Below are 22,196 nucleotides of genomic sequence, written 5' to 3' on the forward strand. Positions count from 1 at the left end.
AAAAAACCCCAAAAAAAACCCAACCAAAAAATGAACTAACCCAAACTCTGGAACAGCTTTTATTCCTGCCATGAAGGTTTCATTTTGCTCCAAGTACCTACAAGCCAAACCCAGAAAATTCCCTGTAGAAATGCTGCACTTACCTTGCTGGGGTATCCCAACAAATGTTTTCCAGGTCAGGAAAGAACAGCAGGAAGCAGACTTCCTTTATCACTTGTACCTTTGAATGAGCCACTTGCCAAAAGAGCCTTTTTCCTTCACAGTGACCACAGAGAAGGGCTCCACCTTTCAAACCTGAAACCATCTCCCAGACAGAACCAGTACTAACTGGGATGTGCAAACTGGTCATGTAAATGGTTACAACTGAGTGCCCGAGCTATAAAAACCATTATTTTAGTGACTACACTGTGGTTTTTAGTGGTGTAACTACATCTGTGCAGTGCCCAGGTTGTCTGCCAGTATTTTAAGAACCTGAGGGAGCAGATTTGGAGCTTTAAGAGCAGACCCTCCATGAGCTGACCTGCAGCATCAGATAAAGCAGCCAAAGCCATCAGCAACACCCTCCCAAGAGAACATCAGAGGATCATCAGCTCAGCTCTGAAAGACAAATGCCAGGAGCTTGTGGTGATATTTCCTCAGCAGGAGAAGCTGTGACCAGCCCAGCCCAGTCCAGCATCCCAAGCTCCACCCAGTGCAACGGGAATTCCTCCTCATTGTTTCCCCTCTCACTGCTTGGGGGGAAATGAGCAGCATGGAAGAGACTCCTACAATGGCATTGAGGAAAACCACTTGGGATTTCAGAGAGAAAAATCCAACAGACTCAAGAAAAGGTTAAAGAAAAATTTCAACACTTGTTCAGATGGATTGCCTATCACTGGAAGTGTCTAAGGCCAGGCTGGATAGGATTGGAGCTGCCTGGGATATTGGAAGGTGTCCCTGCCCTTGGCAGGGGGTGGAACTGGATGAGCTTAAATTCCCTTCCAACCCAAACTATTCTAGGATTCTTTAGTTATTTTCTTCTTCCCCCCTCCCACTTACCCCCAAATCAAGTTTAACCCAAATCAGACTGCCTGATCACTGCTGAAAATATTTTAAAAGAAACCCACTCTGTTTCAGCTGGACATTTTGCACAGATTGTGACTGAATGTCAATCTTTTCACATCAAAACATTCAGCACCCATCCCTGTGTTATCTTATGGGCTCCACAGGCTGCAGGGCAGCACAAAGACCCCCAGCCTCCATCTGCTCCAACCCCAAAACCCACAGAAACTCATAATCTTCCCGAGGAGCTGCAGAGACCAGTGATGCCACAGGGAAACAAGACAGCCCAATAGTTCCCAGCCTCCTGACTCACCAGCCAAGAGAGATCCAGGAGTTCCCACAGTTCCCAGCCTCCACTTCCCAGGAGCTGTTTGTCCTTTTTGTTCCCCTGCCTGAAAACCAGCAGGTAACTGTGGCCCCAGTCCCTGACGGACTTCAGAGTCACAGGATGGTTTGGGTGGGAAGGGATCTTGAAGATCATCCCATTCCACCTTCCTGCCATGGGCAGGGACACCTTCCACTATCCCAGGTTGCTCCAAGCCCTGTCCAGCCTGGCCTTGGACACTTCCAAGGATGGAGCAGCCACAGCTTCTCTGGGAAACCTGTGCCAGGGCCTCACCATCTTAACAGGAAAGAATTTATTCTTAATAGCTCATCTAAATCTGTCCTGGTTTTGTTTAAAACCACTCTCCCTTGTCCATTCACATCCACTTTCTTGCAAGGCTTTGCTTTACTCCAAATCCCCCTCCCTGTGAACATTCCTGTCCTTCTTCCCTTGGAGAGATCAATACCAGGATAAAAAGAGCAGTATAAAACTGCTAATCAAACTGTTTATGCATCACATGCAGAGCTGCTGTCCACAGCCCAAAGCCATTGGAGCAGCATCCTGCAAGCCCCTCACAGCCTCAGGGCCTCACCCTTCTCCTTTCATCCCCCTTCTACCACCACAGGGCCTGTTCAGGTGTAAAATAAAACACAGTCTAGCTGAAATGAGCTAAGATTTCAAGCAAAAGCTTAATCCAAGTCACACCCACCCACATCCCTCCAGTGGGAAGCAAAGGACACAGTAATAAAGAAGATTCAGCAGTGTAATTAAATAACTTTTTAGTCTTCAGGGTTTTAATTTAAACAGACACATCTACTATGCTCTCAACATATCTACAGCAAAGTTTACAGCCACTTTGATCTGTTTTGCTCCCCCCAAATGGCTGAACCTTGAGCCATCATCCTCTTTTTCCTCAGATTTGTTACTTTGTTGTTGTCGCGATAAATTCCACGCTGCAGAAGCTGGGATTCTGTACACAGACAGCAATTACCTAACACCAGCACAAACTCCCAGCCCTGGCATTTCAAATTGTACAGGAAAAAAAAAAAAGAAAAAAAGAAAAAAATCAAGACTGATGCAGCAGCCAAGTCCAAATAGCAGTTCCAGATGCTGGGCCAGCAGTGCACTCATCACTTGAACAGGCAGTAGTGAACAGACACAGCTCACATCACACAGTGCAGCTGTGACAAAACACAGGCAGTGCTGGGAGAAACCTCACCCCTCACACAACCACAGCACTGCCCAAGGCTTTAGCAAAGCATACATGAGACACCAAAAATGCTGTACAGTGCAATTTAAAATTCGATCCTATGCAACAGGGACAATAGTGCACATCAAAACCAGCGCCACATTCAAGACTTAATCGATACAATCAAAATATTGAAGGTACGTATTTCGTATTTCCCTTATGAAAACTGTGCAAGTTAGTTCCTTTTCCCTTATTTTTTTGGTAAATGGCAGAGTGTTCTCATGGATTAGCCCTAAGATTTGGAGATGGGGCTTTCCACGTCCAGTTTGTTACACAAAGAGTGAGTGCAAAAGAGCAGGAGCGCGGTGGCAGCGAGGGCGTAAGGCAGTGGCACGGGGAGGAGCCAGAGCTGGGCACTGCCCCAGCCCAGGAAGACACAGGGAATCTGCAAACTGGGTGTCACGGGGCAGGGATCCCCCTCTGAGGGAGCAAACCCATCACTCACACCAAATACGTGATTTAATAGGGGAGGCAAGCAGCAAAGCAGAGAATGGGAGCGACCTGCTGTGAATGTGGAGCCTGGGAGGCACTGGAATGGAACAGTTCAAAGGGAACGTGGCAGCAGCGTGGCAGGACAGCTCTGGCAAGTGTCCTGGCCCAGCAGAACCTACACCACCACACATCTTGTCCCCACTGCATCTGCTGCCCTCCCAGGCCACAGAGCCTGTGAAGGGACAAGGTGCTGCAGAGCCCAGAAACTGTGGAAAAACCTGCAGGGGCTGCTGAGGAGGACACCAGCACTGCCACAAGGATTCACTCCCAGGCACATTCCCAGGATCCACGTTCCCAAGGCACACACGGTGCTTGGGTGTGCATTCAACTCAAGTGGAGGCTGAAATTGATGCCAGCTCAGAGGGAATGTGCTGCCTTTTGTTGGCTGTCACAGCTGGTTTCCCAATTTCCTCGGATGCCTGCAGTTTGCAGGAGAGGCTGGAGCAGCCAGGCAATTAGATCCAAAAAACTCTCTCTGCTTCTCTATTATTTAGCTCAATCTATAATTACTGTGTTAGGGAATTGCATAACCTTTAGGAGTGTTTTATGTATAGTCTATTACAGGGAAAATAGTGCCTTCTGAATCCTTCCCATCTGGCTGGGGATAATGGATTTCAGATGGAGACATTCTGAATGGGGTCGGGAAACACCACCCAGGCAGGTGCAGATCCCAAAGACATAATTTCAACGGGTGTACAATCATTTTAAGGGCTTATATGAGCAACATACACAGAGGAACCTCCAGGTTTGGAGGAGGGAACAGCCCAATTCTGCCTCCCCTGTCATGCAGAACAAATCCCCAGCCACCCTGAGCAGCATCCTGTCTCAGACTGGATCTAGGGAACAAAGCTCCAAACCTAAAAAGAAATTGGCATTGCAAGCAGGGGGAATCACTCTTCTGCCTTAAGTAACAGTGTTTTAAAAGGGATCATGTTATTTTTTAAGCTAGAGACTTCAGGGCTAAATTTAGCTTAGGCAAGAAGGAAATAATTAAGGAAATAAGGACTGCACAAAAGGCATTAAGGTAGCACTTGACCATTATCACATGATTTTATATAGTTTCCTCAGTTACATAATTTTCTTAGACTGTATGTAGTGGCTACATGATTTCTGCAGGTTCCTGCCCAGCTACTTCTACAACTACAGATCTTGCATTTTCACACATATCTATGTGAAGTGGCTTTTAAATAAAGGCAGCTTCATTTGATAAACTTGGAAGCTCAGCAGTTTCCAGAGGCATCCCACCACTGACCTACTGCAGCTCTGTTCATTCCAGCAGAACCAGGCTAACAGGAAGCTCTTTTCTGGATAATACCAGCCACATGTGCTGCTGTTAATTCAACTTTTCCCAGTCCTGTGGGGTTACCCAAGAAATCAAGCTGAAAAAAATGCCTCAGGGAGTATTTCAGACCTATCCCTACCTGTCTTTTTAAAGGAGGAAAAAAAATCACAAGAGAACTCTGATTTTATAAAAAGCAGATTGAAGCCACAGAAACGGAAAGAGCAGCTACAAATTATGAAGTTAAATGGGAAAGAGCTTATCCCTAAAGTCTTTAAGCAGTTTTAGCAGCTACAAATCATCTAAACTCTTAGCATTTTTTGTAGTGTGATGGCCCCTTCATCTGCAGCAGATCTGTGAAGTCAGAACCTGAACTACCAGCTTCTGCTTTTGAGGTTTCACAAGATGGGCATAAGAGCACAAGAAGGAAAAGCACATCAAGTGCAAGAGAAGTGTTGAGTTGTAAATGAAGTGTTGCTCTTGCACCCTGGCAATATTGTGAACCTGGCCAGGTGTCCAAACCCAGCCAGGCAGGTTAGAATTTCCAAGAAGGCAGCTTGGCTCTGGTTTAAAGGACAGCTCTGAGCCCTGTTCTGCAAGGGGACACCCCCACCAACTACTAAACCTTTTTGTTTTCCAAGTAGAATAAAAAAAAAGTTTGTTCTTCCTTAGGAGATCACTGTCCACGAGGGACAATTCCACCTGAAGGTCATGGCTTAAACATTAGCAGCAGAATCCCTCCTTCAATTCTGTATTGCACTGAAATGTCTCGCTCTGGTTTGGTATTTAACTTCCTGCTCCTGAGCCAATGATGAACACAAAAACCCAAGTGTGAGATGTGAAGGCTACTGAGAGTATTGTGTAGACTGGCAGAAACTGTAACTTGATTTTAACAATTTCTAGATTTCCTAGGAAATTAAAGAACTAAGCTGCCTTACTCATTCTTGGAGAGAAAAGTGCTTCCAGAAAAAATGCCTTTACCTATCTATATAGAACTCTGTATTTCAATCCTGTGAGTGTTCAACAAAACCAGAAAAAGTCCAAAATAAATTGGAGACATCCTGTCTCTTGGCCCATCCTGGTCATCCACACAATTGGAGGTAAAGAGTTCCAGCTTCTGCTGACACTGTACCCAATTCTGAGAGAGAACAGCTGCCAAGAGGGGACATTGTGCCCAGCTGTGTCTTCTGTAAACAAAACAAAAACACCTCCCCGAAGAGCAGGGAGGTTCATGGAGTGAGGGGTTCAGCAGTGGGAGGGTCAGCTGTACCCAAGGGCTCAGCAGAACATGCACTTTCCATGTTTCTTCCTCGATGAAAAGGGGAAAGCAAAGGCCTGAGGCAAACCCAGCTCAGGGCCCATCCTGCTGCACCTCCCCATCCGTCTCCATCTCCGCCAGCTGCCGCCTCAGCGCGTTCACCTTGGCCTGCAGCTCCTTGTTGTACTTGATAATGTGGATCCTTTCTTCTTCGGCTTCCTCCAGGAATCTGGAAGTCCTGTTCCACCGCAGGAAGACACCTGGAAGCCCAGAGACACCCAGGTCACAGGGGGTTCTTGAAACAAGGGGGAATTCATGAAGGTTGCTCACATTCCAGCAGCTCTCAGGTAAGGTGCACACAGTTCACATTTTCTTTCCTTTCCCTCCCCCACTAAATGGCTTCCCCCCTCCTCTCCAAGCTAACCATCCTATTAAAAAAGGTTAATAAAAGAAAAATGAAGGGGGTTCATTCCTTTTTTTCCTCCTACACTCATCAGACCACTCCATTTTCAGTCTCCACCCTGCCATGACAGCCTGCTTGTGTCACTGTCATGAACTTTTCAGCACCCATGGGATGGAGAAAGTTTCTGCAGCAGAAAACCCACTGCACATGGATTCTCCAGAATGATCAATAATGAAGTCTGACAAAAAAAAAATCACAAAATAAATATTGCCTATAACAGGGAAAGCAAACCTGGCTCACCTTCCCAGAGCTGCAGGCTCTGTGGGGCCACAGAGGGCCAGATGACAAGGCTGTTGGCCTCATAAAGAGGATTCTGGAACCTGCTCAGCTCTTCAGGCCTGTTCACCCAGGACCAGAGGGACATGGTCTTCTGAGGCAGCTTCAGTTTAGCCCTAAGAAACCCACAGGAACAAAATCAGTTTTATACACTTGGATCTGCAAGGCTCTTGTTAGAATCACACAGACAAGGCCACACGTTTTTCCATGTGCTACTCCCCCAGATAATTCTAGTTAATCCCTTCACCATCATGGCACAGGGTGTAAACCTAATGCAACTTACTCAGCATGGCTGATTACAAATAGTTTTGAATTAAAGATGGGGAATTAACACTTGTAAGACAGCTGTCTGTTGTCCAGGTGAAGAATCAGTCACCTCCCCACTGTGGTTTGGGTGCCACGTTTGGAAAGGGATCAGGCTCCTTTGTTAAGGTAGGGCTGGAAGGTGGGGCAGGCCTGCATCGGGGAAGGATGGAAATGGAATTCCTGAGCACATAAAAGTAGTTTCACTGCTGGAACGGGCATGTCTGACAGGTCCCTCTGGTGGCAGGAAGGAACCCAGAGCAAGCAGTGCTGTTCTCCTGGGCAATCCCACCTCCAGCAGTTACAGGGATCCCTATGCCTCAGCTTCCAGCAAATCTCATTCTGCCTGCACTGGCAAATTGGACTGCCAGCCAGGCAGGAGATTCACCACTCCTGTGGATGCTTCAGACACCACAAGCTTAACATCAGACTTCAACCCCTGCCTGTGCTCCCAGGCTGACGTGCTCAGATGTGACAGGCAGGTTATTACACATAACATTCAATACTCCTCCAAATCTCAGTTCATTGGTTTCAAGTCTAACTTGGTTTTGCAGATGACTGGTTCAGCAGTCCTGCAGAAGGCAGCAGAGTGTCTTCTAAGCCCAGATTACTTTAAGGACAGAGAGGTTTACAGGAAGGTTTAAATTGCCTTCCTTCTCTGGAGAATCACTTCTGTTTTCCCTTCCTGTCCAGTGGCCTTCAGTGCAGCAAAGACCCTCAGCCATGGCCTTACTGGAGCCTGGAGTCTGAGGGCAGAACTGCCAAGCTCCAAACAGGATTCCAAACCTCCCTGGCAGCTGTGGGCAGCTCCAGTCCTTCACCCTGTTTCTATTCCCAGGGGTGTCTCAGGACCACCAGGCTAGAGTCACATTCCTCCCTCACAGGTGAGGGACACAATTGTCAGCTGTGGCCTTGGCCTGCCTCAGCCTCCTGCTCCAGGCCTGCGTGGACAAGTCTGCTTCCCACAGCTGTGACTCACACCAAACTCCAGCTGGTTATTCTTTCATGGAAGAGCTTCTGTGTGAGAAACTAAACTGGTGATGGGTGGAGATTTTTGGCCAGGTTGGATGGTGTTTGGAACAACCTGGGATAGTGGCAGCTGTCCCTGCCCACAGCAGGGGGCTGGAACGAGATCTTCTTTAATGTTTCTTCCAACCCAAACCGTTCCATGATTCTGGGACTTTCTTTACGTCAAACTCAGCCTGACGGTTAAAGGATTCAAGACAAGCATCCTTACCAACCTTTCGCTTTCGTTGTTTCCCAGGAAAGTCCCGAACTGGGAAGCGTAGGCGTGTTCGAAGAGCAGGATGAGGAAGTGCTCGTTGAACTCGAAGGAGCAGGGGAACTGCCGATGGATTTGCCACACACATTCCAGAAAGAGCAGGAACACCGGGGCCTCCCACTTCTGTTTGCTGTTGGAATAGGCTGACTGGGCACAGCGCTGCTGGAAAGGGTGGCCAGCCTGGAGGGCATCAGGGACAGCATCACACACCAAGGAATGGGATGCGAGGACATGTGGAAAAAACACTTCAGAGTGAGTTCTGTCCATGCAATTGCTCAGGCAGCCAGGACCAAGCTGTTAGAAACTATCATCCCTCTGCTGCTGGGGCACCTCAATTCTGGGATTCAGTTTTGGGCTCCTCCTCACAAAAAAAGGACACTGAGGGGCTGGAGTGTGTCCAGGGAAGAGAATGGAGCTGGGGAAGGGGCCAGAGCACCAAGAGTGACTTAGAGAGCTGGGAAAGGGGCTCAGCCTGGAGAAAAGGAGGCTCAGGAGGAACCTTCTGGCTCTGCACAACTCCTGACAGGAGGGAACAGCCAGGGGGGTCGGGCTCTGCTCCCAGGGAACAGGGATGAGAGGAAATGACCTCAGGCTGTACCAGGGGAGATTTACATTGCACATTAGGGAAAATTTCTTAATGGAAAGGGTTGTTCAGCCCTGGCACAGCTGCCCAGGGCAATCCTGGAGTCTCCATCCCTGGAGGGATTAAAAAGCCATGTGGATGTGGCACTCGGGGACATGGATGACTGGTGGCCCTGGCAGTGCTGGGGGATGTTTGGATTTGACAATCTTAAAGGTATTTTACAACCTAAATGGTTCTGTGATTCTATGACAGATTTCCCTGCCTTTCTTAGGCTGTGTTTGATCAGAGAATGTGAGCAGGAACAAGCAGGGGTGGGTGCCATGGAGGACCAGACTGCCAAGGTACAAAGAGCACAACTCAGGTTTTGTGGCTTGGTCTGAACAGTTTTCTCTAATGAGATGGAAGAGGTGCCACTGGTCCAGTGGAAGGTGTCCCTGTCCATGGCAGGAGGTTGGAATGAGAGGAACTTTAAGGTCCCTTCCAACCCAAACCATTCTTGATAAGAGATGTTCACCCTGAGCACAAAGAACAGGCAGTTCCCCAAAATCAAAAACCTGCCATGAGAGGCAGAGGCCAGAGGGACAAATGACTCAGGTAATGATGCTGCTCTTTAGGACAAAGGACACTCACACTCAGCAGGGCTGCAACAAGGCCCAGCCTGTTGGCTGCCTCCCAGGCTATTTCCCAACCCCAGTGTCTCTGGAACTGTTTGTTGTTCTGTCCAGGGGTATTTCTTACCTGCAGCCACTCCCTCACTACAAGAGCCTCAAAGCCACGAATAGTCCTGCACCTTGGATCCAGGATGATCTGTGCCAGGGAAGTGACCTGGAGTGTGGAATCAGTTCCTTCACTTCCATGCACTAACACTGAAGCACCTTCCCTGGGAAAGGAAAAGGTGGGAAGGGATAAGAGTATGAATGAGCAGAACCCATCCCAGTGGATGCCATTACATCCCATGGACACCAGTGCTGAGGTTTTGCTGGCTCTTCAGCACCACTGCAATCCCATCCCACATGGATCCCACATCGATCTCACCTGGATACTCATCCACAGTGACCTGAGCTCTGCATCACTAAAGGCTCCGTGTCTTGCTGAGCAGTCTGGAACTCCAGATCCTTTCCCACACAGACAGAAGGTGCACAGTGAGATCTCCCTTGTGCTTCTCACTCTTTGGGATTAGTATCCCTTTGAGTTACAGCTTGGAGGTGCAATTCATCCCATTTCACCCCTGCCATGGGCAGGGACACCTTCCACTATCCCACATTGCTCCAAGCCCCATCCAATCTGGCCTTGGACACTTCCAGGGATGCAGGGGCAGCCACAACTGCTCTGGACTGCTTGTGCCAGGGCCTCCACACTACTATAATACAGAGTTTCTCCCTAATATTTTATCTAAACCTTCCTTCCCTACCTAATCTTCACCTTTCTCTACACTAATTTTCTAACACTATTTCCCCCTTTTATCTTTCAGGCCTTTAAGATGTTGGAAGATCTGTCCCAGCCATTCCCTCTGCATGGAAAATACAACAGAACTCTCCTTGTCAGCCCAGCTCTGACCTCCAGGCTCTGAATGAGGCAGGTCAGGCACCTGGGACTGACCTGCCATGGCTCCACATGGTAAACACAAAAAGCAAAGCTGAGGTTAAAAATTATGAAATCAGCTACTGTCCCAATAAGCCAGAAGGGTTTCATCACTGATCTTTCCCATTACATGCTTGCAGGAAAGAATTTCAAATAAAACTATTGATCCAGAGCAATCCTTTCCTGGCACAGCCAGTAATGAAACCAGCAATGTCAGAGCTTTTAAAAAGCACAGACCTCCCATTTTAATGCAGCAGTGCTGTTTCACCACTGAGCCTGCATTTCAGCTGCTTGTGTGCCTGCAGAACACAACCCCCAGCTCCTACGAAAAGCCAGGTTTTCCCTAAATTTTGGGATGGGCTTTTCCCACCAAGAGCCAGAGATAAAGCCTTTTTAGATTCCTGAATCTGGCCTTACAAACCCTGGCAGCTGACAGCAAGCACTGGCTCTGCAGCTGGAGGTGTGAGCATCAGTCAGCTGAGTCAGCAGCACTTGTGAAAGGAATGTCAGGTTAAAAGAGGTCACAAGCACTTAGAAGGGATGAGCAGGACTGCCTGGACAGGGCTGTGGGGATAAAAATATAAGAGGGGAAAAGCACTGGACCAATTCATAGGGAAAACAAGGAGATGACAATGTTTTAACCTCTGGAAATGAGGTGTGATATTGGAAATTTGCAGCTGAAAAGAAAATAAGATTTCCTAAAGTAAGAAAAAGACATCCTTGTGTCCCCTTTTCCATTGGGACCCATTTTTCCATGATCCTATTTTAACCCAATCCTTCAATAAAACTCTCTAAATTAGCTTGGCTGCAACAGACACAGGAATATACCTTAAACACATGATCCAAACCCTTTTCTTAGCCCAGATTTCCTCCCTCCTCCTGATTTATTGGAGGAACATTCCTCCACCACGAGGAAACAGAATCCTTCATGGGTACAAGTGAGCCAGACCACGGTGGGCAGTTATTGATACTGCCAGAGGTATTTAATGAGCAATCTGTAACCAGTGAATGAGCAGCCCAAGACTTTCTGCAGGAGATTTACCTGTCAATGCACTGAGCAGCCAGACAAGCTGCAGTCAGCAGCTCCTTGATGTGAGTGAGCCAGTTGGAAGCTTCCAGTTTACTGAGCCAGCGGTCCATGTTGTGTGACTGGTCATTGCAAGCCTCCACCAGCTTGATGAAGCTCTCCTGCAGGATATTAAACCTTTGGGAAAAGGAAAACATTGTTGAAAGCACAAGCAGCAATATAGGAATGAGGACATGGATCATTCAGTGTTTGTATATTGTGCTTATTCATTCCTCTCTCTCTGATGCTGTACTCAGCAACAAATGTAAGTTCACATACAATCTTTAGAAGCAAAACCAAACACTTCAAGTGTTTGCCAGGAAATTCCTTATTTAACTGCTCAAGAGCTGGCCTACAGCTCCAGTAACATTACTGCATGTCTGTGTAGAAGACTTCCTCCAAATCAAGGCTTTAAGAGAAGTTGAACACCAGACTAAAAGTCTGTTTATTTAGCAACTTGTCTCCAAATGACTGAACAACATTAGTCCAGAGAAAAGCACTGGATCACAGAATCATGGAATGGTTTGGGTTGGAAGGAAACTTAAAGCTCATCTCATTCCAACCCCCACCATGGGCAGGGACACCTTCCACTACCCCAGGTTGCTCCAATTCCTGTCCAGCCTGGCCTTAGACACGTCCAGGGATGGGGCAGCCACAGCTTTTCTGGAAAAATCCTCTGGATAAAAAGAGTATGAAGCTACAGAACAAACCCTTCCCTGCAGAAGTTTTCTGGCAAGCTACTTGCTCCTTCCTGTGCAAAGGAGAACACAGGAAGGCTGGAGTGTGGCTGAAGATGGTCAGGAAAAGAAACTGCACAGGGAAATGCCTGATGGTTGAAACCTGCAGCAGATTGCTCAGAAAAACGAACCAAACCAAAAATCCCCTTATCATCCACACATCCTGGTTTTGCCACAGAAGGAACATGACCCTGTTGCCAGGAACCAGGACACACAACTCTTCCTACAGGAGCAAATACTTTGTGGAGGTATCACTGCTCTGACAACCTCATGGAGCCAAGCTCAGGGGAGAGGCTGATTTCACCCACCTCTCGATGCATTTGTGAATCCTCCTCCACTGGGGGTAGTGGACTTCTTGTTCAAAGCCCCCTCCCTTGGCCCTGGCCTGCTGGGCAACAGTCAGAGGCCGGGTGTCGATGACGAAGCCGCGGCGGCCGGAGCGCAGCGTGGCGTTGACCAGCTTCTCGTCCTCCTTGCAGCGCCGCCCGTTGGTGCCTGTCAGGGGCTGGCTGCTCCTCATCATGGCCTGGGGAGGCACAAAACCACACATGAGGCACTGGAAGTGGAGAGAATTCTGACTGAAAGGCACCAAGCACTTGAGCTCAAAGCCTTGCTCTGAATCCTTCTGTTGTTTCAAGTTCGGTCCCTCTCAAGGATTGAATGTATTTAAAACTGAATTGGAAATTCTTGAATCCGGCACTCATTTGGCTGGGCAAGTTTTAAATGCCAGGCATCATCTCAGAGGCTGTATCCCTTCAGTAATGCCTCAAGTACCATCTTTGTGAACTACTGAGCTGTGTTCCTGCTGATGGCTCCTTTACAAACCCTGGCAGAGTTATAAATCCCTGGAAGTGTTCAAGGGTTGGATGGGGCCCTGGTGAGAGGCATCCCTGTCCATGGCAGGGGTTTGGAACTAGATGGCCCCTAAGGATCCTTCCAACCAAAACCATCCTATGATTCTATGAAAGCAACTTTTTCAGGATTGTCATTTTCAAGGTCTAATCCCAACTCTGTTCTTAAAGCACTCAAATCGCTCATGTGTTAAAGGTGACATTTTTACCCCATGGATGGACTGATAAACCTCAAGTCCACAGATTTGGGCTGAGCTGAGATTTCTCTTTAGCAAATGCCTTTCAATTCAGAAGCACCCCAGCAGCTCAAATCATAATGAAAATGTGAGGGCAGCCAGTCAGCAACCCCAGGTACAGCTGAGAACTCAGAGCCAGGAGTGCAGTGAGAGTGGCAGCATTACTGCCACAACTGCAACACTCTGAGCCAAATACTGTTGTATTTCTCACATGAAACATGCACAACTTGGAGAGACAACTGACCAAAAACGTTCCTTCGATGGTTTTTGGTTGAGCTGAGAAAAAGCAAAAAGCACGACTGATCTGGAGTAGGTGGTTGGCTGCTTTCAAAGCAAAGGAAATCCCAAGGTACTTCTGAGTCTGACCAGACAGCTTCAAACTGAAGGCTTACAAATTCTGGCCACAGGAGGCAAGAAGGCATTAGAGAATTTGAGGAGACTGCATCAAGTTTAAAACATCCCAGCACCCTCAGAACTGGTTACATCAGCAAGAAACACAATTACCCAACATTTTCATACGGTGCATTTCTTAATTACAATGTATCAGTCACTCCACTGGATTCTGGCTTGTTAAAGCCTGTGCAAGACCAAGACTTTGCTACTCCTGAACGAGTTACCCTGCCAGGCTCAGAGAACAGATTGTTCTGATCCTCCTTGCACAGTCGCACAGCAGAAGCAGTGTTGGCTCTGCTGTCACCACAGCTGTGACGAGAGCCCACTGCTCACAGACAGGACAATGTGGCTCCTGCCATCCTTTCCATGAAAACTCTTGGCAGACACAGCCAGCCAGGGTGCCAGCAGTGGCTTTACAAGGCTCATCTTGTTCTTACTGCTGCAAGTGAGCTCCTGCCCTTCACACTCCCAGCCAAGCAGATTAATGGCTATTTCCAGGACGGAGATCACTCATTCCATCACCCAGAACCATCTTCCCTGAGGAAGCCAGAAAATAAAACAGGAGCTCTGTTAATTCCAGAGCATGAAACCAACAGATTCCCACACTTCCTTCATGCACAAGCACCCCTCAAACCTAGCTCACCATCCCATTTTTCTTGTGGTAGTAGCTCAGCACTGGGAAGCGGCCGCCTTGACGGAACAGGGCGACTTTGCGGAGCGCTTCGTCATCGACGGATTTGGGGACGATGACAAGTGGAGGGTAGGAGGGACACACAGAGAATTCCTTGTTCACACAGCTCAGACGCCATTCATTGGTCTGGAAAACACCAGAACACAGCTTTGGGTCAGGAAAGACATTATATGGGAGAGGTAACAGGGAAGACTTCCACACACATACAGAATCCTATTTGTGATCTGTTCCATTTGCACCACAAAATGTCCTTTAAGTAACCATTTACAGGGCCGTTGATCCATTAATTTTTCCAGCACATCCCTTGGTGCTCCCTGTGATCACCTCCTTGCAGCAGCTCCCAGAAGCTCATTCCCCAGAGTGCACATAAAGCTCGGAAGCAATGGAAGAATGAGCAGATGCCTCTAGGTCTTGACCAACAATTCTCCCTTTGGTTTTTCCACATCCTCAAACAGCACAAAATAAGCCCACATATGCAGAAATGGGTGATTGTGGCTTTAAATTGTTTCACAGGCACAGCAGACAACAAGGTGAGATCCCACAGAGAAATGTATTCCCACAAGAGGGGAAAAAAGTTCATTTAGAACAGGGAATATGGGCCCAACCCTCCATCTGTGCTGAAAGAAGAGCTCACAAGACAAAGGCAGCCAAGAATTTCCACCCACTCCAGATGTTGAAGCTGCTTTGAAGTTAATTCTTCAACTTAAATAACTCCAGCTCGGTTCTTTCCCATGGGCTCAGCTACAGTTTTTCCTCTTAAAGCACCTTCTGGAAGAGGCCCAGCAGCCAAGCACTGAGGGCTCATCAGGAGCTCTGTGATGTAACTGCTCCAGCCAAAGTCCTGGGAAAGAAGTGCTGAATGTGGCACCTCACAGGCACTTGGCATGAGAATTCCAGCTACCTGATACCCAGGGTCACCCAGGGTCACCCACAGGTCTCAGCTCCAGGGAAAAAGGTCAATGAGGAGCTTCTGCAGCAGGGAGAGACCTCAGAGGTCCATCAAACCTCTGCTCATCTGAGTTCAAGGAATGTTTGAGGCAGACAAAAAAGCAGAGGGATAAGGCAGCAGGACAAAGTGAGAAAAAAGCACAACAGCTAAATTAAGCTGTGACAAAACACACAAAATCCACATCAATTCAGATCTACTGACTTAACATGAATTAATTGGACATCTCTAATCAGAATTCCTTTCTTCCAGATCCTTACTACCCCTTGTCACACACCTCCTGATTGCTATCTGCTTATAAAAATCCACCTGACTGGCTCACTGGTCCAGTGGAAAATTTGGATCAACTCAGGAATGTCTTCTGGCAATGAAGCCTTTCCATCAGCAAACAAGCTGATCTGACTCACAACACTATGTCAGCAGAAGCACCTCCAAGGCATGGGATGTGTGACTTAGGAGACAGGAAAATTGTCTTTTTTGGTGGCACCCTAAAAAAGATGCTGAGAAAAAATAAATATCAGCATTAGAGCAGTAATTGCTGCCTGTTTGCAGCAGCCCAGCTGGACAGTTTTGCACTATCCCTGCTATAACCTTATTTCATTATTCATTAGCCTCAAAACAGCTCCTTTGAACAGCTCCATTTTGTAAAAAGCAGAGCTTCTCCCAGATGCAAAGTCAAATTGCCTCCGGCCATCATGTTATGAGCAGAGATGAAAACTTCTGGGACACAAAAGGATGTAGGTGGTCACAGCTCCAGCTTTTAATGCACCAGCAATGGGATTTTTAACAGGGTTTTTGGGGTGTCTATTGGGTATGCAGTTTGATTACCATGAAAAAATATGTATGGATCTGGAATACCAAACTGATAAAAGCCTCACCACGACACGGGATGTGGTGAAGGCAAAAACAGAACTCTGGGGAACGTGTGGGAGACTGGCTGTCCCTGGCACCACCAGAATGGAAAGGAATGGAGGAGCAGCACCTGATTTATCCCCCACTCTGGTAATTTAACCCTGCTCTCCTCCCATTTCCAGCAGAGACAGAAATCCTGTTATGTCATCCCGGTGTAATTTCCACAACAAGGAGGAGGAGCCTGGCAGCACTTGGCACCATTTGTCTTCCCTCCAACAGCTCCTGCTGCAGAGATCCCATTAACCTCTGCACTGCCAGCTCCAGACCGACCAAATCAACTCCTTTAGCTTTGGCCTGGCTGGAATTTGGAAGCAAAAAGGGCCATCAGTAACTGGAAGAGCGAGGCAGCAGCAGAGGAAGCAGGACTGTGGGGAAGGGATGAAGGGAGACCTACTTTCAAACAGATAATTGTGCTGTGTGAAACTCAGAGAGTGCAAAGAGAACTCTTAATTCTCCCAGCAAGACATCTGAGCTTTTAGGAATCAAGAAAAGTTAAGGATAAAAGCAGCAAAGGGATGAGGGCTGAGCAGAAAGGAGAGAGAATTCCAGAGAAAAAAAAGAAAGCAGTGATTTTTAAACCCAGTGTGGGATCAACTCTTGGATTTCTACTTTTCTTGTCCTAATACTTGTTTATAGAGACATTTATTTCCAAATGTCCAAGCTACCATTCATTTGAAAACTTAAAATTGCCAGGAGAGGTCGTTTTCCACAAAACATTGGGAAACAAGTCAAGCTCTACCAAAAGGCCTTAAGAAAAAGTTCAGAACCCAGCTTGGATCTTGGGAGATCCTGCCAAGCAGCACAGCCAGAGGCCATTCCCAAGGAACAAACCCCACTGGGATCAGATTGTGCATGGACAAGGAGAAGAACAGACGTAAAGATTGATGCTTGTCTGAAAAGAGTAAAATATGATTCACCATCACCATTTAACCTGAGCCCAAACCCAGAAAATTCTGATTTCTAAAAGGAGCTCTGACCTGATGATGAAGCACAACTGAGTTGTTCAGAACCCTGAGATCTTTCCTGCTAGAAAAGGAAAGAAATAGAGAAAAAGGGGAAGTGAAAAGGAAAGAAAAGAGAGAAAAAGGGAAAGAAAGAGAAAAATTGGGGAAAGAAAAAAATAGAGAAAAGGGAGGAAAGAAAAAAGAGGGAAGGGGGTACTAAAAAAGAACAAAGGAGGGAAAGAAAAGAGGAAAAAGTAAGAAAAGGAGAAAAGAAAAGGAAAATGAAGCAAGGGATTTTCTGGCAATAAAATAACTTTATGTTAATTATACTGGCAGTGTACAAACTTCTCAGGCCTCTTCACTTCATTTTAGGAAACTGAATTTCCAGAGTTAGTTTGCAGCATCCTGCAATTCTGGAATTTGGCAGAAGAGAAACCTCTTGGCTCTCCTCTGACTGCTCAGAGAAAATATGAACCCCTGCACATACTCTGAATTCCATTCACCCCTCACTGTGCAGTGAAGAATACAAATTATATATTATATTATCTCACTATTTAATGTATTACCTAACTTTTTAACAAAGTATCAACTTTTACACTGTGCTTTGCCATTAGAGAGTGTTGAAAACAACTCTCCTGTAGCAGATAAATGTGGAATTAATCAATTGCTAGAGCTGTAGGGTGGGTGAAATAGTTTTTGACTTGTTATCCTGCTGGGGAAGATTGCATTTAGCAGAGGCAGGAACCTTTGGAATTCTACTCATTTGACTTCTGGGAGAAAGATTTAAATCAGCCACTTAAGGACAGCTCCAGCCTGTCACATACAGCAGTGTCATTACAGAACAAGAATTATCTGGTCAGAGAGACATTTGTCTGTTGTTCAGGAGATGTAAATCATTGGAAGGTGGCTTTTGACACCATTTTGTTCAAAATGTGAAGTTTTGGGTTAAAAGCCAAGAATTAATCAACAGCTGTCAAACATGGAGATTTTAAAAGGAATGAATGATTGCCCTGGAAACGTGGTGCCAAAAAGTAATGAGGTTTTTAAATGTAATTCTTACACAGAGAATATGTTCAGAAAGCCAAGAGATTGAAAAATGAGGATTTAAATCCTTGAAAAAATAAGGAAAAAAAGCACATCAATGAACCCATGTGCTGGATATGATAACAGTTGGTCTGTCTTTGGATGGCAGAGGAAGATAAGACACAGGAGAGTGCTTTAATTATGAGACAAAAATAGCAAGGCCTCTGAACCCCTTTAATGTTCTTTAATTTTCTGGTGATTTCATCAACTGAATTTGCTCAAGCTGATCACATTATTCAGTTGTTACTCATATACAGGAAGTGATACAGGCTGCAGACAAGCTGGGCTGCAGAGAGAAAAAAAATTAAAAAATAAAATCGATGTTCTTGGATGCTGCACTAATGGATGTGGGCTCAGAAACCTGAGCTGCTGGAGCAAGAGCACAGACTGGATGTGAAACAAAGGCCTGGAACACAGAGATGCAAATCCAAGGAATTATTAAAACAGGTCCCTGCACCCAAGATAGTTTCCACTCTACCAAACTCAGCATCCTAAAAGGAAATTTGAGTAAGAGAAACAACAGGCAATGCCACAAGAACAATTCCTACCCAAAACAAAATCAATGTGCTCAGCAGCACCTGGAAAAAGAGAATTGGAAGTTTCCTGCTTTTTGAACCTTCTGAATATTTCCCCAGCATCAATTAAAGGAAAAGTGTTTCAAACTGGGCATCTTCATTGTCATCCTCTTGAAGAACAGTTTTTTTTAAACCAGTGTAATTTCAATGAAGGGTTTGACAAAGATTCATCTCATTCTACTCCAGATCAAAACTAAGAACAACAAAGCCAGGACAAAGGATTTCAATTTGTTCTTCCAATTAGAGAACCATCCCCAAAGGCCAAAAACATTTCCTACCTTTGTGATTTCCTGAAAAAGGCCCCAAGGTGAAGGAGCAAACAAATGTCTGATGTCACAGAGAGAATATTTCAACAACACTCACTTCTCACCCAGGCACCAAATGGATTTTTAACCATCAGAGATTTCCAGTCCAGCCACTGCTGGTGAAACAGTTCACAGAACACCCAAGAGCCTGGGAAATCCCTGAAATCCCACTCACCACTGAGCTGAGGAGCTCAAACTCCTGCTCCAGCAGAAAGGAGGACCATCCATCCTCCAGCACCTCGAACATGGGCCGGTAGAAGAAGGGATACATGAGGGTGACTGAATCCAGGGTGGAAAGTGCCTGTGTGGACAAAAGAAATCATGGAATCAGAGGTGGAGGTTGGAAGGAGCCTGAAAGCTCATCCCATTCCACCACCTTCCACTACCCCAGGCTGCTCCAAGCCCCATCCAGCCTGGCTTTGAACAATTCCAATGATGGGGAGTCCAAAACCTCTGGGAAATACCCCACAACCCCATGTGAAATATTCCAGATTCTACTTTGCCTTTCAAAACACAAAAACCTAACTGGAAAGAAAACCAAAAAAGCTCCTAAGGCTGAGGTGAGCTCAAGACCTGCAGGTTCTCTGGCTGATGGCAGCTGCTCACCTCGATGGAGCTGGCAATGTTCAGACACTCCTCCATCCCTGGGATGTCCAGCTGGATAATCCTCAGGTCTTTGCATCTTATGACAATGGTGCCCAGGGAGCCCACGAACCTACAGCAAGACATGAAACAAGAGTCCCATAAAAACAGGATCCTCAAAGGCAGGAGAAGTGGCACAGCTCTTCCCACAAGGAAAATCTCCACGAGTGGGAATTTGTCTGCAGGGGCACCTTCCAAGAAAATAAAGAAACAAACTCAGCTGGATAATTGCTATTTGCAAGTTTGGTTTTATTTTCATTTATTCCATCCTTTTGCTGTGGCAGGGAGTGGAGGTATTACATGACAAATATCACACTGCTGGGAGGGTGAGGAGGCCCTGGCACAGGGTGACCAGAGAAGCTGTGGCTACCCTTGGATCCCTGGAAGTGCCCAAGGCCAGGCTGAAGACTGAAATTCCCTGAGGTTTCCACCCCTCTGCTCCTTTCCTCCCTCAGAAACGCACAGGGAAATCAGCAACAAACTTCATCAGCACCCAGCAACTCCCCCATCCCAGGCTCTGTGCTTTTTGTAATCACTGCTGCCTGATTTCTCCAGTCCTGCTGGCAGAAAGGAACTCTGTTCTGGCAGGCTTCCTTAAAAGCCTTTACAAGCAGGGGAAGGATTTTGTAATTAATGTAAAAATTAAGCATTATCATCAAGCTGGAAAAAGGGCCAAGGTGAGGGAGCAGAAGACAATGACCAGGTGAGATGGGGCAGACACTCCATGAGGGGCAGTGGTGCATGTAAAGCAGAAATGAAGGGGAGAAATCTCTGAATTCTCTGTAAGTAAAAGGGGATGGGCAAGAGAAAATATGGAGCTGTGCAGCTGCAGCTCAGCCGCAGCACAAAAAGCACATTGCCAAAGGATTATTGATTCCATGAGCAGCTGGAAAAGGAAGGGATGATGCTGCTGAGCAGTGGGAGAAGATCTGGGGCTGGGAAAGTCCAGAGCCCAATTCTGCCACCAGTTTTGGAGGGTGACACAAGGCAAACCCCTTCAGCAGAGCTCTGGCGTCCCTCTCTGGGCACAGTGGGGAAGCTGCATCGTTTATAAAGTGCTTCAAGGGTGGGTGAATCCACTGAGCAAAAAGGGTCAAACACAAACATTCTGGCTCTCTACAGGACCAAAAAAAAATACAACCTTTGAGATGCAACATCAAACATGAATGTCCAAACAGACCTGAGAGAATCACTGAGGCTGGGAGAGGACCAAGCTGTGACTGACCCCACCTTGTCACCAGCCCAAGGCACCGAGTGCCACCTCCAGGCATTCCTCAGACACCTCCGGGGATGGGGACTCCAAACCTCCCCGGGTATTCCAAGGGTTTCACCTCCCTTTTTCGTGTAGAAATTCCTCCTGATGCCCAACCTGAACCTCTCCCGGCACAGCTTAAGGCAATGTCTGTGCCCAGAGCATCCTTCCCGCTCTCCACACCGGGATTTGGGACAGCTGAGGTGCCAGCCGGCCTTTCCAAGCGCTCCCCATTCGGGGAGGGCAGGCAGGGAGAAGGGAAGCAGCACCTTTTCTCGATGGAGTCGATGTTGGAGTGCAGCAGCCACAGCTCCTCGGTGTTGTCCTTCCGCCGCGACGAGAAGATCAGGTGGTGGCCGGTCAGGCACAGCGTCCCCTCCACGGCCAGGTGGAAGGGGCGGTGCAGCACCACGTTATCCGCTCGGGGCGTCTTGATCAGCTCGGCGAACTCCATGCTGGAGGGGAAGGCGCGGGGGGAAACTCACCGGGAAAATTCACCGGGAGAACGGGGGGGAGGCTCGGGAGCAGCGGCAGGGCCGGGCCGGGCAGGCCGGGCAGGGTGTGCGCGCTGCCGGCCGGGCAGGCAAGGGCATCACCCGCGGCTCCGGGGCTCCGGGAGCGCTGCGGGACCAGCCGGGCCGCCCGCGCTCCCTCAGGGCCGGGCCGGGCGCGGCGGGAGGCGCTGCGGAGGGGAGCGCGGGGCGGCGCGGGCAGACCCTCGGTGCGGACTCGGGGAGGGTCGGGGCGCCGCGGGAGCCGCGGGATTCCCGGGATTTCCGGAATTCCCGGGATTCCCGGGAGCGGCCGGCGGAGCGGGACGGGCCGGCAGCGCCTCCCGGGAGCCGCGCGGGTCACGTGACGCGCGCCTGGGCCAATCCGCGCGCGGGATTCTCACGGCGGCGGCGTGGCGCGTAAAGGGTCCGGCGCGCCGCACGGCCCCGCCAAAAGCGTTCCGCGGGAATTGAGGGTGAGGGGCGGGGAGAGGGGCGGGGCTTGGGAGCGGCGGGAATGGAGCGGGAATGGGAACAGAGAGGGAATGGGAACGGGAACGGGATTGGGAACGGAGCGGGAATGGAGCGGGAATGGGAACGGGAGCGGGAGTGGAGCGGGAACGGGAGCGGGAACGGGAGCGGGCAGGGATTGGGAATGGAGCGGGAACGGGAGTGGGCAGGAATTGGGAATGGAGTGGGAACGGGAGTGGGCAGGGATTGGGAATGGAGCGGGATCAAACAGGGATTGGGAATGGAGCAGGATTGGGCAGGGATTGGGAATGGAGCGGGAGCGGGCAGGGATTGGGAATGGAGTGGGAACAGGCAGGGATTGGGAATGGAGCAGGATTGGGAATGGAGTGGGATCGGGCAGGGATTGGGAATGGAGCGGGATCGGGCAGGGATTGGGAATGGAGCGGGATCAAACAGGGATTGGGAATGG

At 48.1% G+C, this 22,196-nt stretch overlaps 1 protein-coding gene across 1 annotated transcript; it reads right to left on the reverse strand.

The window, feature by feature from the left end:
• Positions 1-2,128: 2,128 nt before the first annotated feature.
• Positions 2,129-21,386, reverse strand: MTMR9 (myotubularin related protein 9). Its single transcript, XM_021540531.3, has 10 exons — positions 21,035-21,386; positions 19,478-19,586; positions 19,047-19,172; positions 14,059-14,232; positions 12,244-12,461; positions 11,175-11,336; positions 9,290-9,431; positions 7,928-8,148; positions 6,348-6,499; positions 2,129-5,904 (listed from the first exon to the last, which is right to left on the reverse strand). Exons 1-10 carry the CDS (start codon positions 21,217-21,219, stop codon positions 5,738-5,740), a joined length of 1,656 nt encoding a protein of 551 aa, XP_021396206.1. The 5' UTR covers positions 21,220-21,386; the 3' UTR covers positions 2,129-5,737.
• Between the last annotated feature and the right edge of the window lie 810 nt (positions 21,387-22,196).

This window comes from Lonchura striata, chromosome 3, assembly GCF_046129695.1.
Source record: "Lonchura striata isolate bLonStr1 chromosome 3, bLonStr1.mat, whole genome shotgun sequence".
NCBI lineage: Eukaryota > Metazoa > Chordata > Aves > Passeriformes > Estrildidae > Lonchura > Lonchura striata.